Source organism: Schistocerca nitens, chromosome 3 (assembly GCF_023898315.1).
Source record: "Schistocerca nitens isolate TAMUIC-IGC-003100 chromosome 3, iqSchNite1.1, whole genome shotgun sequence".
Classification (NCBI taxonomy): Eukaryota; Metazoa; Arthropoda; class Insecta; order Orthoptera; family Acrididae; genus Schistocerca; species Schistocerca nitens.
In genome coordinates this window covers 463591524-463606446 of record NC_064616.1, presented here as the reverse complement: position 1 = coordinate 463606446, position 14923 = coordinate 463591524, and the positions used below count along the sequence as shown (strand labels likewise).

Sequence of the window (14923 nt, the reverse complement as noted above, 5' to 3'; positions counted from 1 at the left end):
AACAGTGACATGATCACAAAAGATTTTAGAAGGAATGATCAGATAACATTCATACCTCAAAAAAATTAAGAATCCATAACTCATCATTTACTTTGCCACGTATCTGATCCATGCAGTTCCTTGTGAAATTTACGTAAGCTTGGCCCATGTCTTTACCAGAACCAGACACATTCTGAAAAAAAAAAATACCAATAAAATGTTCAATGTCTTTGTAATATACTCAAATTTATTACAATGCTATTGTTGTCTTAGGGAAAATAGCTAATCCAGCACAGGCAATGGAACAAACACTGGCTTCATTATCACAGGGTGGAGTAAATTCTTAATTTACTTAAGTGTATATACTTACCCTTCAAATAAATGTAATAGTGTGTGTCTAGAATTTCACAAAGGTAGCACTACACATGAGGATTTAGAGTTACCTACAATGCACATAGTTCCCAAGAATCACATAATTTACAAATTGAATGGTATTTTCCATGATCAATGCGGAAGAAAAATTAAGTAACACACAAAGGTAAAATGTCTCACCATAAGACACAAATTAACCCTTTTTTTCTGCATTCATCAGATTCAATAAATCTCATTATGTAGGAGGCCTTCAGCCTTAATACACAGAAATGTCTACTGCAGACAGATTCTGTAAGATACACAAACAACTCCAGATTTTAATCACTTAAAAATAATGAAATCTGATTTTTATATATCATGGAATACAAAATTAACTTTTGGACAAATTGTGAGTATTGCACTTACTTTCTGCAGTGTTTGGAATTAACAAGCACTTATGTTTGAAATGTCTGCACGAATCTGAAGAAAAGATTAAGTACAGAGGAAACAAGAACGCCTATCCAAAAAATAAACCCACATTTTATGGCAGCAGACCACTTGCTTAAAGTATTCCACATTAGTTAACATATACTATCAATATTCAGTTTCTGCAGATTCATTTTTAGGTTTTCCATTTTCAAAGATCTACAGTAGTCGCTGAGGATATTTTAGTACCTGGAAAAGTTCCTCTGCCCAATGCAGGATGTCACAGGAGCATATATGGAGGCAGCAAGGTCACTGCAGGTCAGCTTTGGTTCATTGTCTTCAAATGTTATGGCATCCCCAGAAAGACTGTCACTAATTTTGCAATATGTAGAATATGAAGGATTCTGCAGGAGAGCACTGCAATTTGTTGTTCACTTCATCAGCCAGATGGCCATGAGCTCAACCTAACTTACTCTGCACATGTTAAGTACCAGTAGCTTCCAGTCCAGTGATAGCTTTTCATGCTACTGAATAGTCAGCTTTGTGTAGTGGCAGGTAAGATATCTGTAAAGACCTCTTTTACAGTTTTGATGGTACATCTACATCTACATCTACATTCATACTCCACAAGCCACCCAACGGTGTGTGGCGGAGGGCACTTTACGTGCCACTGTCATTACCTCTCTTTCCTGTTCCAGTCGTGTATGGTTCGCGGGAAGAACGACTGTCTGAAAGCCTCCGTGCGCGCTCTAATCTCTCTAATTTTACATTCGTGATCTCCTCAGGAGGTATAAGTAGGGGGAAGCAATATACTCTATACCTCATCCAGAAACGCACCCTCTCGAAACCTGGCGAGCAAGCTACACCGCGATGCAGAGCGCCTCTCTTGCAGAGTCTGCCACTTGAGTTTATTAAACATCTCCGTAACACTATCACGGTTACCAAATAACCCTGTGACAAAACGCGCCGCTCTTCTTTGGATCTTCTCTATCTCCTCCGTCAACCCGATCTGGTACGGATCCCACACTGATGAGCAATACTCAAGTATAGGTCGAACGAGTGTTTTGTAAGCCACCTCCTTTGTTGCTGGACTACATTTTCTAAGCACTCTCCAAATGAATCTCAACCTGGTACCCGCCTTACCAACAATTAATTTTATATGATCATTCCACTTCAAATCGTTCCGCACGCATACTCCCAGATATTTTACAGAAGTAACTGCTACCAGTGTTTGTTCCGCTATCATATAATCATACAATAAAGGATCCTTCTTTCTATGTATTCGCAATACATTACATTTGTCTATGTTAAGGGACAGTTGCCACTCCCTGCACCAAGTGCCTATCCGCTGCAGATCTTCCTGCATTTCACTACAATTTTCTAATGCTGCAACTTCTCTGTATACTACAGCATCATCCGCGAAAAGCCGCATGGAACTTCCGACACTATCTACTATGTCATTTATATATATTGTGAAAAGCAATGGTCCCATAACACTCCCCTGTGGCACGCCAGAGGTTACCTTAACGTCTGTAGACGTCTCTCCATTCATAACAACATGCTGTGTTCTGTTTGCTAAAAAATCTTCAATCCTGCCACACAGCTGGTCTAATATTCCGTAGGCTCTTACTTTGTTTATCAGGCGACAGTGCGGAACTGTATCGAACGCCTTCCGGAAGTCAAGAAAAATAGCATCTACCTGGGAGCCTGTATCTAATATTTTCTGGGTCTCATGAACAAATAACGCGAGTTGGGTCTCACATGATCGCTGTTTCCGGAATCCATGTTGATTCCTACATAGTAGATTCTGGGTTTCCAAAAACGACATGATACTCGAGCAAAAAACATGTTCTAAAATTCTACAACAGATCGACATCAGAGATATAGGTCTATAGTTTTGCGCATCTGCTCGACGACCCTTCTTGAAGACTGGGACTACCTGACTTGAGTCATTGCTGCCAAGCTTACAAAAGATTTTCTTTGTTTCAATGTAGTTGGTGCAGTAATATTCAGCAGCAATAAGTCAAGAACTCCACCATGTAAGAGGAGGCTGAGAGGGAAGGACAGTGAAGGTGCTTGATACTATAAATTCTGTGCCCATAGTGGACCACTCACACTGATTTTCTTGCCACAGGAAATTAATTTGTCCACATCAGGGTAATATAATTGCACCTCTTCTGCAACACTGTGTAATGCATGTGCAAGGCAAGTTAGCCATGTAGGAAACACCATATGTTATAATAGCAAAGTTTTGTCTCCGTTCACACCATCTAGCCACAGTAGCTTTGTGGCGCTGTGAAACAAAATGGCAATTGTCAAGTTGTTTAGTCTCTTGAGAGCTTCACTTGTTGGGAGGTAAATTTCTCCAGACCTGTCAAGTTTCAGAACACCAGCAGCAACATATGCAACATTGCACCCACCCACATCAGTGGTTTCGTCTATGGGTACCCAGACTTTCAGTCAGCTACATTAATTTGTATTTTTCTATGTACCTTCTCATAGTGGACAGACAAATAGTTATTTCTCAATGTAAATTCACCTGAAACTGGATTTCTTGTGTACTGCTCCAAGAACTATCTGAAGCATGAATTCTTCAGCTTCTTCAGTGGTATGTTGCAAGAGAATATTATCTCACTGAAGTCTTTAAGGATGATTTCATGGTTGATGATTAACTTGTCTGCTCAAGTAACAGTATTTGTCTTTTGTCATTTTCAGCACTTCTCTTCATACAGCTGCTGCATTTGCTGTTATTCATGACCACATGTGCAATGTTTATCGCATTGGAAATTACCTTTCTTGGCTTCGAGAGCGTTCTGTTGACCCTGTGCAACAATGTCTTATGTTAGTGAAATGACTAGTGTGTTATGCTGCCTGTTCACTGGAGTCCTGGTTAATAAAACTGTTTAGTAATTCTTGCAGTAATTTATAACAGTATCACCTGAAACTAGTCATGTGAGCAACATATTCACATTTTTATTTTTATGTCCTTAAAGATAATAGAAATATATGCATTTTTGGCAAACATTGGACAAAATATGACCTATTATGACAAAACTTTTCCTAAATATGGCCTATTACTGAAAAAGGTGTAAGTGTGGTTTATATTTCTTCATTAAAATACCTGGATTCATACATAAATTGTTATAAAATTCCCCCAAAACACTTTTAGCTCCCTGTATACATGAAATGATAAATGCTTGTATAACATGAACTTTAGTGTTAACCAGAATTCACATCCCTAAGTGCACATGTTCAGAAAACTTATAGAACGAGTGTCTAATATTATACTCTTATGCCAAACCTATTCACTGCATCTATGATTTTTCCATCAAACTTTTAGTGCACTCAGTTTACATGTTGATGAATGAGAATATGAAACCTACCACAATTTTAAATTGGGATCCTAGTTAATAAAAGCATTTTAGCAGGAAACATGGAGAATTTCCATTTGTGCAGTAGCATGTTTTCATTATCGAATACAGAAGGTTTGGATGTGAAAATAAAGTTCCAATATGGCAAGTTTACTATCATGAAGCTCTTTTCCTTTTGTGTCAGCCTATAAGTAACATATGAAATTGGTTCATTCTTTCAATCACTGGTTGCTGCTTGTCCCATTCTCTCTTTTTGGCTTCTTCCACACTCCTAATGACTGCAGGTGGATTTTGTGGTATGTATGACACTCCATCTGCTACTATGTTTTCCAACAGCTTTTTCTACATGGTCTCAAAATTATATTCTGCCAGTTTCATTCTGAATTTCATTAATATTTTTTATGGATCAATTACATGTACCAACCATTTCAAGGATTTATGATCAGTACATATGATATAGTCTCGTCCTTAAACATAAGGCCAGTAGGGCTTCATTGCCAACACTGTGGCTAAGAGCTCTTGCTTATTCATACTGTATGCTTTATAGGTGTGGTTCATTGTTCTGGATGTGGAAGCTACTGGTAAATCCCATCTTAATTCTCTGTGACTCAGTGCATTTACATCTACATCTATTCTCTGCAAACAACTGTGAAGTGTGTGGCAAAGTGTATCTCCCACAGTATCAGTTATAAGGGTCTTTCCCTATTTCATTGATGTATGAAGCACGGGAAGAATGGTTGTTTAAGTGCCTTCATCTGTGCTGTAATTAATCTAATATTGTCCTCAGGATGTGTATGGGAGTGATATGTAGGATGTTGTAGTATATTGCTAGGGTCATCACTTAAAGCTGGTTCCTGATGTTTTGTGAGTGGGCTTTCTCAGAAGACTTTATGTCTCTCTCCTAGACTCTGCCAGTTCAGTTTCTTCAGCACATCCATGTCACTCTTGCACAAATCAAACAAATCTGCCAGTTCAGTTTCTTTGGCACATTCATCTCACTCTCCCACATCTGAAACAAACCTGTGATTGTTTATGCTGCCCTTGTCTGTGTGCAATCAATATACCCTGTTACTCCTATTTGGTATGGGTCCCACAAACCTGAATATTATTCTAGGTTGGGTTGCAAGAGTTATTTGTCAGCAATCTCTTTTACAGACCAATTGCACTTCCCTAGTAGTCTACCAATAAACGGAAGTCTACCACCTGCTTTACCCATGAGTGAGACTATTTGATTGTTACATATCAAATCTTTGCAAAGTGTTACACTCAGGTATTTGTATGTGTTTATCGATCCCAATTGTGCCTCACTGATATTAAAAATTTGGGTAGGTAACTGGCTACAGCTGTGAGATATTTATAGAAAAGCATATTTATTTGCCATCATCTGTATAAATTACATGAACTGGAAGAAAACTCATAACATCTGTTGCTTTAAAAATGCATATTTCTCATAGAAGACACTTTCATACACAAATGTAACAATGACAAAATGTGGAATGCGACATAATCAGATACTGAGCACACCTCGAAAAGCTTGGATAAGTGGCATATGCAACATAACCAGATTTTGACAATATCTTGAAAAGCTTAGATGAGTTTAACATACACAACTGAGTTTATGTGCAACTTATTTAAACTTTATGAGATATTGCCAGAATCTGGTTATATTGTATATGCAACTTAATTGCCACACAGAAATGATTATGGCTACAAATCTGAAACCAGTAATGAATTTTAATAAAATATTGTGTGACCAACACACTGACTTTAATAATCTAATTCTTATCAAATCAACTAAGATTGACCGTGGAGTTGCAGAATCATGTTGAAGCAATGTTTCAGTGTGTTTTCTAGTCATGAATTTCAGAGAAAATGTTGGGTGTCTGTTGGATGTGATATTGTACTACAGCATTCTCTGCTGAAAGACTTTCATCCAGGTTAATCATCTGCCATCAGAAAAGAGTTCCTGGCTTTTGCTCATGGTTGGAGTCTGTGTAAGAGAGTGCAGGTTTTTTCATGGATTTCACTGATTAAATGTTATCAGGCTATTACGTGGTTCAAAATCCACATCAAACTGTAGGCCCCACTACAACTGGTTGGGTAAGTCAGTTCAAAGGTTGAAGGAAAGGGATGGTGTACCACCAATAATAGGATCATGCCTAGTAAAGTGCTGTGGTGTTCAAACCTACCTTAGCATTTTTGACAACTTTATAATGAAGAACATAGATGATTTACTTGGATTTTACTGTTAGAAGTACAAGTTTCTTGATGATTCCCACAAGATTATTTTGTACAATAGCAGGTTGTAAAAGTTTCAGTTCAGAGGGATGGGTGTTTGTTCGGGGGAAAAAGCCATTGAGTACTAATTAAAACCCTGTTAAGTTACAGATTACACTGTGATGGTATGGTATGGTTTGGTGAGTTTTTTAATTGCCATATAGAATATTCTTCTCTAGCTAGGGATCAAAATGACCCAATGAAAACTCCGGGTTGGAACATCAATAATATTAAGAAAAGGATAGATTGGCACTCACCATAAAAATGACATATTGAGCTGCTGATAGACACAATGAAAACAATGCTAAAAATTATAGCTTTCAGCCAAAGGCTTCTGCAGCAAAGAGATAACATACACATTCACACAAGCAAGCACATCTCATGCACAAATGACTGCTATCATCAGCAGTTAAAACTGGATTGGTGCTGCAGGCGGTAACAGTTGTGTGTGCAAAAGGTGTGCTTGCTTATGTGTTTCCTTTGCTGAAGAAGGCTTTGGCCAAAAACTATAATGTGTAACAGTCTTTTTGCTGTGTCTGTCTGCAGCTCAGTAAGTCATCTTTATCATGAACAGCAATGTATCCTTTTCCCAATAGGGATCAAAATGGTTTTTATACTCTCCTGAAACAGTCTGTAGTATCTACATCTATGTCTACATCTATGCTCTGGTGGACAGTACCTCTGGTACCACTAACAATTCCTTCCTTTTCCATGCCATTCATGAATGATGTAAGGGAAGAATTTCTATAGATAAACTTACATATGAAATCTAATTTCTCTGATTTTGTTGTTGTTGTGCTCATTTTACAAGACATATCTTGTAGGAAGTAATATGCTGAATGTACACTCTTGAAGCTTTGGCAGACACCTTCTCCACAACACACAATGACTCTCTTGTAGTGACATCCCCTGGAGTTTGTCGAGCATCTCCATAAAGTTCATCCACAGACTAAATGATCTCCTCTATTGCTTCTGTCACTCCTACTTCATAAAAGACTTGTAAGCCAATTTTTTCATGGATGAAATACAGTTTCTTAACCAACTTTTATTCCATAATGAAATGTTGTGCACAGTGACTGTAGACTATTATAAGCAAGGACAGGAACACAGCACTCAGTCAAGATTCCATTGGATTTTTATTACTCTTGCATATGTGGATTACAGCTGAAATAGTGCAAAATATAAGGAAATTAGAGAATCAGAATGAACTTATATAAAACAATGAGTAAAACACCACATTTCCCAATGGAAATGATCCATTATTGCTAACATAGAATTTGAGAGCGTTATAGTTCTACAGACTCACAGTAGTACACATCACCTTCTGACTTTAGTGGTTTATAGGTGGAAGGAAACTGAGGTTGTTGTTTACAAGTAGAGCAGCTTCAGTTTTTATCATGTAGTGTCAGTAAGGCTCTCACATTACGAACTAACTGACACTGTTTCTTTGCACTGTAATAGTTTAGAAACCCTTTTATTAATAAAATGAAATCAGAAAATATAGTCACCTATCACCTTTAAAATACTTCAGTGCTGAAGCGATTCCCCAAATACTTTGTAAAAGATCATTAATATGCTCATACATACGTCCTACAGAACTTTTAAATCACAATAAAAATAAATTATTTTTGAAGATCATGATGATAACGAATAGTTATGCACCAATTTGAAAATCTTCAAGAAGATAAAAACTAGCATAGTTGCTTCTATCATACTGGTTAAGTGATCCACTAACTAGTTAACATAAAGAATACAAAAAATTTCATACAAATCATTTTTATAAAGCTCTGTTAACATCACAGGAAGGTATTGAAGATCAACATGACAAGGCTAATTTAACCAGCTACAATTAATAAAAACATACTAACATTCTCTATTAATGTAAATTTCTTATGTAACATATGGAATAACTTCAATTCCTGTTTTGAAAAAACAATACAACAAATTGCTCTATATCTATCCCCTAAGGATATTCGTTGAATAGTTGTTTAATTTTCTTGATAGTTGGTTGGTTGGTTGGTTGTTTTGGGGAAGGAGACCAGACATCGAGGTCATCGGTCTTTTCGGATTAGGGAAGGACGGGGAAGGTATTCGGCCGTGCCCTTTGAAAGGAACCATCCCAGCATTTGCCTGGAGCAATTTAGGGAAATCACGGAAAACCTAAATCAGGATGGCCGGATGCGGGATTGAACCGTCGTCCTCCCGAATGCGAGTCCAGTGTCTAACCACTGCGCCACCTCGCTCGGTCTTGATAGTAAAGCCAATACAGCACTGGATACTATCAACAAAATTGAAGACAGATTGATCCACTAATAATAAAAACTTACATTCTCAAATACTATCATGCCTAGAGTTGTAATGTTAAAGATAGGCCAAAATTTTACATTTCAACAATGCTTCACTCTGTTCAGAAAAAAAACCACTGCACTACACTTACACCCCTCACATGTACACAGCACTCAAATTTTTGGCTGGGACAACATCCTCAATGAAGGATGATGTTCCAGAGGTGGAGAAGATTAGAGAAGATTAGCACTTAAAGTCCCATCAACAATGATGTCATTAGAGACAGATGATGTCCCAGAAATAAACTAATATGGTTCCAGTTCCACAGTTCTGACCTAAGTTGTTGGGAGTTTCTATTGGTTGTGAGGCATATGCCAGAACTTATAAGCCCCTTCTACTTATTCTCAATTGATATCCCCCATTTGCCCCATTATCAGCTTGTGGCGATGATTAGCTGACAAAAACTGCAGCTCTTAATTAGCTGGATCTTGAACAGCTTGTTCCATTCCTAGGAATAGAGAATGAAATAAATAAAATAATAATATTACATCCTTTACCAGCACTATCTCAGTACTTTCACTAATTTGCTGCATAATATTTGGCTGATCACTTCACCACTAGTATGTGAACAAATACATTGTGAGTCAGCATTTCCCAATGTATTTTGAAGGTGATATGCAACTGCACTGGTTGATTGCATTTTATTAACTCTCGTTTGGATGTGCCATTTTTCATTACATGACCAGGTGTTTGGTGTACTTTTGACCATGTAAATACTAACTCTTTATGTTCAAGAGTAAACATGCATCAGTAAAATCACATGTTAATCTCAGTTTAATGAAACAATGATAAGTTAAACTTGCATTTTATGAGTTAAAGCACTGTTTAATCAACCAACAGTCAAATAAACTTTCACTATATCACTCTGTTGGCATGGTCTGGTATTACCCCAGAATGTTAATCAACTCAAAGCATTAAACACCAAAGTTGCATCAGAACCAAGCCAGCCACTCATTCAATAACTAATTATCTTGTAGGGAACTTCCTCATTGTGGGATTGAGCTGCTAGCTCATAATGTACCTTACTATCCAGGATGGGATATAAGTATTTCCTCACCCAGCTCACTGTTACAGCTCCTCCCTCAGATGTAGGGCAACACAATTTATCATTGTGCTTACAATTGTGAAACAACAATGGAATGGTGTAAAACAATTTTATTTGTGGTTAGTGCACTTTATACTCAGGCACACCCACTTGAGGGTTAAACAAAAAGAAGGTTTTTAAACTACTACACTGGAAAACAAGAAGGTTAGTTAGTTTACAATATAGTAGGCATTACTCACACTACATGATGTAAAGTGAGGCTGCTGTAATTGCAAACAACAACCTCAGTTTCCTTCTGCCTATACACCAGGAAAGTCATATGGTGAAACATAATACTGTGAGTCTGTTGGATTTTAATTCACTCAAATGGTTATAATGGATCATTTATTTTGGAGAACATGATGTTTTACTTATTGTTTTACACAAATCGTTTCTGATTCTGTACAGCGATCCAGGTATGTTCTGAAACCCCAAATGACAGGCACTGACAATTTCAGCATGTGTCAAAATCTATAGCTGTTGCAATTAGTTCCCTAAATGGCTACCATGACTGCTTTTTAAATATGTTGAATGAAGCTTCCAAGCAGACACATGGAATGGACAATATTATCCTTCATGTTGCTTGCTTCATTTCCCTGATGTGTACCATTATGCACAATACCTTTTAAAGTAAATGCAATTAATCATGGAAAACATGGTTTAATGAAGTTGAAGCAATAGAACATATAATTAAAATAAAAAAATTCCAATCAGTGAAAACAGTACACACAAATCGTTCCCAGGAGGTGGAGGTGTTTTACACACGGGAAATGCAACCCATTAGCTGAGTTGGCTTTTCCCATAAGAGTGAGACATTAATGGTGGGTGTCTTGAAACAAGGGGTCACTTTTCGAGAATCTGAAAGGAATAGGATCACTAATTGGTGTTGGCCCTTTGAGTGGTGGGAAATGACACTGGAGGGTGTGCATCACTGTTGGTGCCTTAGGTGGGTGTGAAACAATTAATTTGAGTCTCAGATTCTGTGTATCTGTGATTACTGTGTCACGCAGTACTTAGCAGTGTGCACCTCCTTTGGGGCAACTTTGTCTCGTAATTCTAGTCATATGCATTAATGGTCCACATTTCCCAGGCCAAGTTTCCTAATTCCAACACTATTCATTTAGCCTGTTCCAAAATTCACCTGGTCGGATGGACTCCTCCCCCCCCTCAACCCCCCCCCCTGCCGCCCCACCCAATACAGTGTTTACTTTTAGGTACTATCTAGATTACTAGCTGACTGTGACAAATTGATGACCATTACTATTTTAGTAGTTTGGGTTAAAAGTTTAAGCCTTGTTGAGTTGTATCAGTGTGAGGGGGCATCACAATATAGGAATATTCTTATTCTTCCAACTATCAAAATATTTTTATCCTATGCATGAAATGTCCAAGATAATACATGGAATTTCTAACACAAATGACCACTGACTAATGACTTGCCAGAATGCCCTGTATGTGTGCTTCATATGATCAATGGAATGTTGTACAACAGTTAAGACAATTTGGTTAATGTATGATAAAACAAACAAACACCCACCCACCCTCCCACACACACACACACATACACAAAATAGGCAAATGTTGTTGGGAAAATCTGGAAAAGGTCTTTATTGACTTACTTCAAATTTTTGCACAATACTCTAATAAACATTCAGATAGACATGTCCTGTATATTTTTCTTAGAAACACTTAAAACAGGTGAAGCAACAGAAAATATAATTCAAATAAAAAATTTGCAATAGGACACTACATACAAATTTTTGCCCAGGAGATGGAGGTGTTGCATATGCAGGAAATGCAACATGTTTGCAGAGATGGCTTTGCCCATAGGAGTGGGATGCTCATGGTGAGTATCTTGAAACAAGGGGTCAGCCGTAGGGCATCTGAAAGAAAAAGGGCCACTGATTGGTGTTGGTCCCCTGGGTGGTGGGAAATGCCTCCAGAGGGTGTTCATCAATCTTGGTGCTCTATTTAGATGAAACAGTCAGCTTAGAGGGACTTTGTATCAGTTGAGCTTCAGATTCTGACATTTTTTTGCTGGGAGACATTACCAATAAGGTCGAGGGGTTACAATAAAGCTGTTGGAGCACAGAATAGTGGAAATTAAGCAGCCACTGATTATGCTCTGGTGCATCATTTGGGAGCTTACAACAGGCACATACAGGGAGTGATCTAAGCAAACCTGTGGCTTCACTATCTCAGTGCTATAGAGCAGTCCCAGATATCACATGGAATTTCCAACTGAAATATATATTGACTAATGGCTTGCAAGGATGTCTTGCATGTGTGTGCTGCATATGATCAGTTTAATGTTATACTATATTTATTACAATTTGGTTAAATACACACACACACACACACACACATGTACACAGTTGTACAAGTTTCAGTTAAAACTCACTGCAAGAGGGGGGGGGGGCGGCAAATGCTGCACTGTGGAAATTCATGGTTTGGTTTCCTTTCTTGCAATCAATTTTAACTAAAATACCAGGGCATTTAAATCATTAGACAGATTGTTTCTCCTGCACATATTCTTTCTCCTTACATATAATTTTAAAGAAAATTTCTGTGCACAACAACATGCTTTTTCATTTTATTCCTAACAGTGAGTTGTAACAGAAAACAGGAATGTTGCATTTATGGCTTGTTGTCTTATGATTAAAATACTATTAGGGAATCTGAATTGTTCAAAACTTTGTGATCCTACCCATTTGCATATTAATCCCATGCAAAATATTGTCATTGAAGCTACTGTTCTCATGGATCCAGCAGCTGGAGAGGTCTCTCTCATACCCTGTATGCTGATGTTCCCAACTGATTCATTATCTAGGTTTCCTTTGCAACTCCAAGGCTCAAAGTCAGAGAGAGGGCGGATGAGAAATTGGACAGGGTAGGGGGGGGGGGGGGTAGGAAATGAAAATGAATATAAAGAGGGGGAAGGAGGAGATGGGCAGAGAGAGGGAGAGGAGGGAGGAGGAGAATGGAGAATGACAAAGAAAGGGAGAAGGAGGTGACTGACAGAGAAATGGGGGAGGAGGAAGAGATGGTCAAAGAGACGGGGCAGACCAAGATTAGAACATACATCCAGTTCCCATACATATTTAGCAATTCACTTTAGGTATGAAGAGTAACATATTTAAGTATGGTAGAAGGCAGTCAGCGATCTATGGGCTCGAACAAAATGTTTGATGTTAGATGTAACATAAAGGTATAAATAGCAGTAGGAATAAGATACAGATTTGGAATGGATTCTTTGGGTATAAAATCACTACCCCTTATGTACATGAGGGTAGCCCAAGGATTTATGAAACTACGAGTAACTAAAATATATGTACATATTTAATTTTTCTTTTGTATTTAGAACTATAAAACATACATGGCAGTATTTGTCTGTGCCACTAATATTACTTACAGTGAAACTTAGAATTGATCCAATTAAGCTGCCTTCATCATATCGTGAAAGTTTTGATAGGGTTGTCTCCAAAACAGATAGTAGTTTGTTAATCATTCCTTGTGTCATGTTTGCTGATGTTTTTTCTATAAGATCATCTATTTTTGTGTGATACTGGTGCTGAAATTTAATGAGAAGAAATTATTCACAAAATTTGTTATATCATTCATCTGTAGGCTAATTCCTTCTTATGGATGTTGTCATTACACATACATATACATGCATCATTTATAATAGAGGTACATAAGGTAATAGAAAAACACACATTATACATAATAAATTCATAATACAAATACACATATTCACAGTTTATCACTGCATTAGCCTGCTTCAGCCAAAAGAAATAAATCATAAGACTCCTCTGATAATAAACCTTGGTTTTCTATTGCATGAAGTAAATTACAAACTAGAATGTATTGTGCTGCTTACAAGCATACTCCATCCTCTTTGTCTACTTTGTAACTGGTCAACCTGCTTATTTATTTATACTAATTTTATTTTGCATGAGTTCTTTAAGGGAGTAGAAACTACTTTTTTGTAAACATTCTTTAAGATATGTTTTAAATTAGAGTTCCTTTGTGTTTTTGACTCCTTGGTAAAACATAGTGGATAGTGGTTTGGGTCACTGCTCCATTCATTCTATCCAGGTACAAGCAATCACTGTATCTAGTTTGACGATCATCTATGGAACTGTTTGCTGCATATTGCTGAATCTCTTTTTATAAAACTACAGTCTGGAATATTCATTTAATTGTAACTGTCAGAATACACCATATTTTGAATAGCACAATGCAGTGGACCCTTCTGTGGCTCTTCCTCATCATTTTGATGGCTTTTTCTTTTTTGCAGTTTTAACACATTTTCCACATTCTGAGCATTTGCACCACTGAATATTATGCCATAACTGATGTTAGAATGTATGTGTGCATAGTATGTTGCATTTAGGCATGAGCTATTACATACTTTGGTTAGTATTCATAAGGTATAGTATGCTGTGGTAATTCTTCTTCCAATTTTGTGCCAGCTACGCACTCTATGGTTTAATTGCGTATTTCAAATTTCATTAGATTATTATATTGCTGTGACCAGCAAATAGCACAGTCTCTCTTTGTGTGAAATAGCACAGTCTCTCTTTGTGTGACCCACAGCAGGAAGCCATTAATGTAAATGAAAAACAGTACTGGACCTAACATGCTCCCTTGTGGGACTCCAATGCTAAAATATTTTGGGTCCGAAAGATGTTTCACCATATGATGGGAGCCACTTCAAATTTGGGATATCTCTATCCACTGCACTCTGTCTGCTAGGTAAGACCTACCAGCCCCTTTTTTCCCAGTGCTTCAAGAATACCTAAGAGTATTTCATGATCAGCTGCTTTGCATCAGATGTTTGACTGATGTCTAAGAAAATGCCTGTTACTTGTTCTCCTTTATCTAGGGTTTCTAAAACTACTTTTGTAGATTTTGTTATAGCAATTTTCCTGAAGCCAACATGAACATGGTATATACAGGATGAGAGAAAAAACAACATGGTATCAAACATTTATGGAACTGTTAATAATACTGAAACAAAGAACTGTATATAGAAGGGCATGTATTTTTCTATATGGTCCCTTTTGTTACTTTGTCTGAAGTTAGA

General features: G+C 37.4%; 1 protein-coding gene across 1 annotated transcript in view; it reads right to left on the bottom strand.

Annotated features, from left to right (window-relative positions):
* The window catches only part of LOC126248390 (calcium-dependent secretion activator-like), a 1500396-nt gene that overhangs the window by 139723 nt on the left and 1345750 nt on the right, over window positions 1–14923 (bottom strand). The window contains exons 28-29 of the mRNA XM_049949341.1: window positions 13247–13405; window positions 56–172 (exon numbers count right to left, since the gene is read on the bottom strand). Of these exons, the coding sequence (XP_049805298.1) occupies window positions 56–172; window positions 13247–13405 (276 nt within the window). The remainder of the gene's footprint in view (window positions 1–55; window positions 173–13246; window positions 13406–14923) is intronic.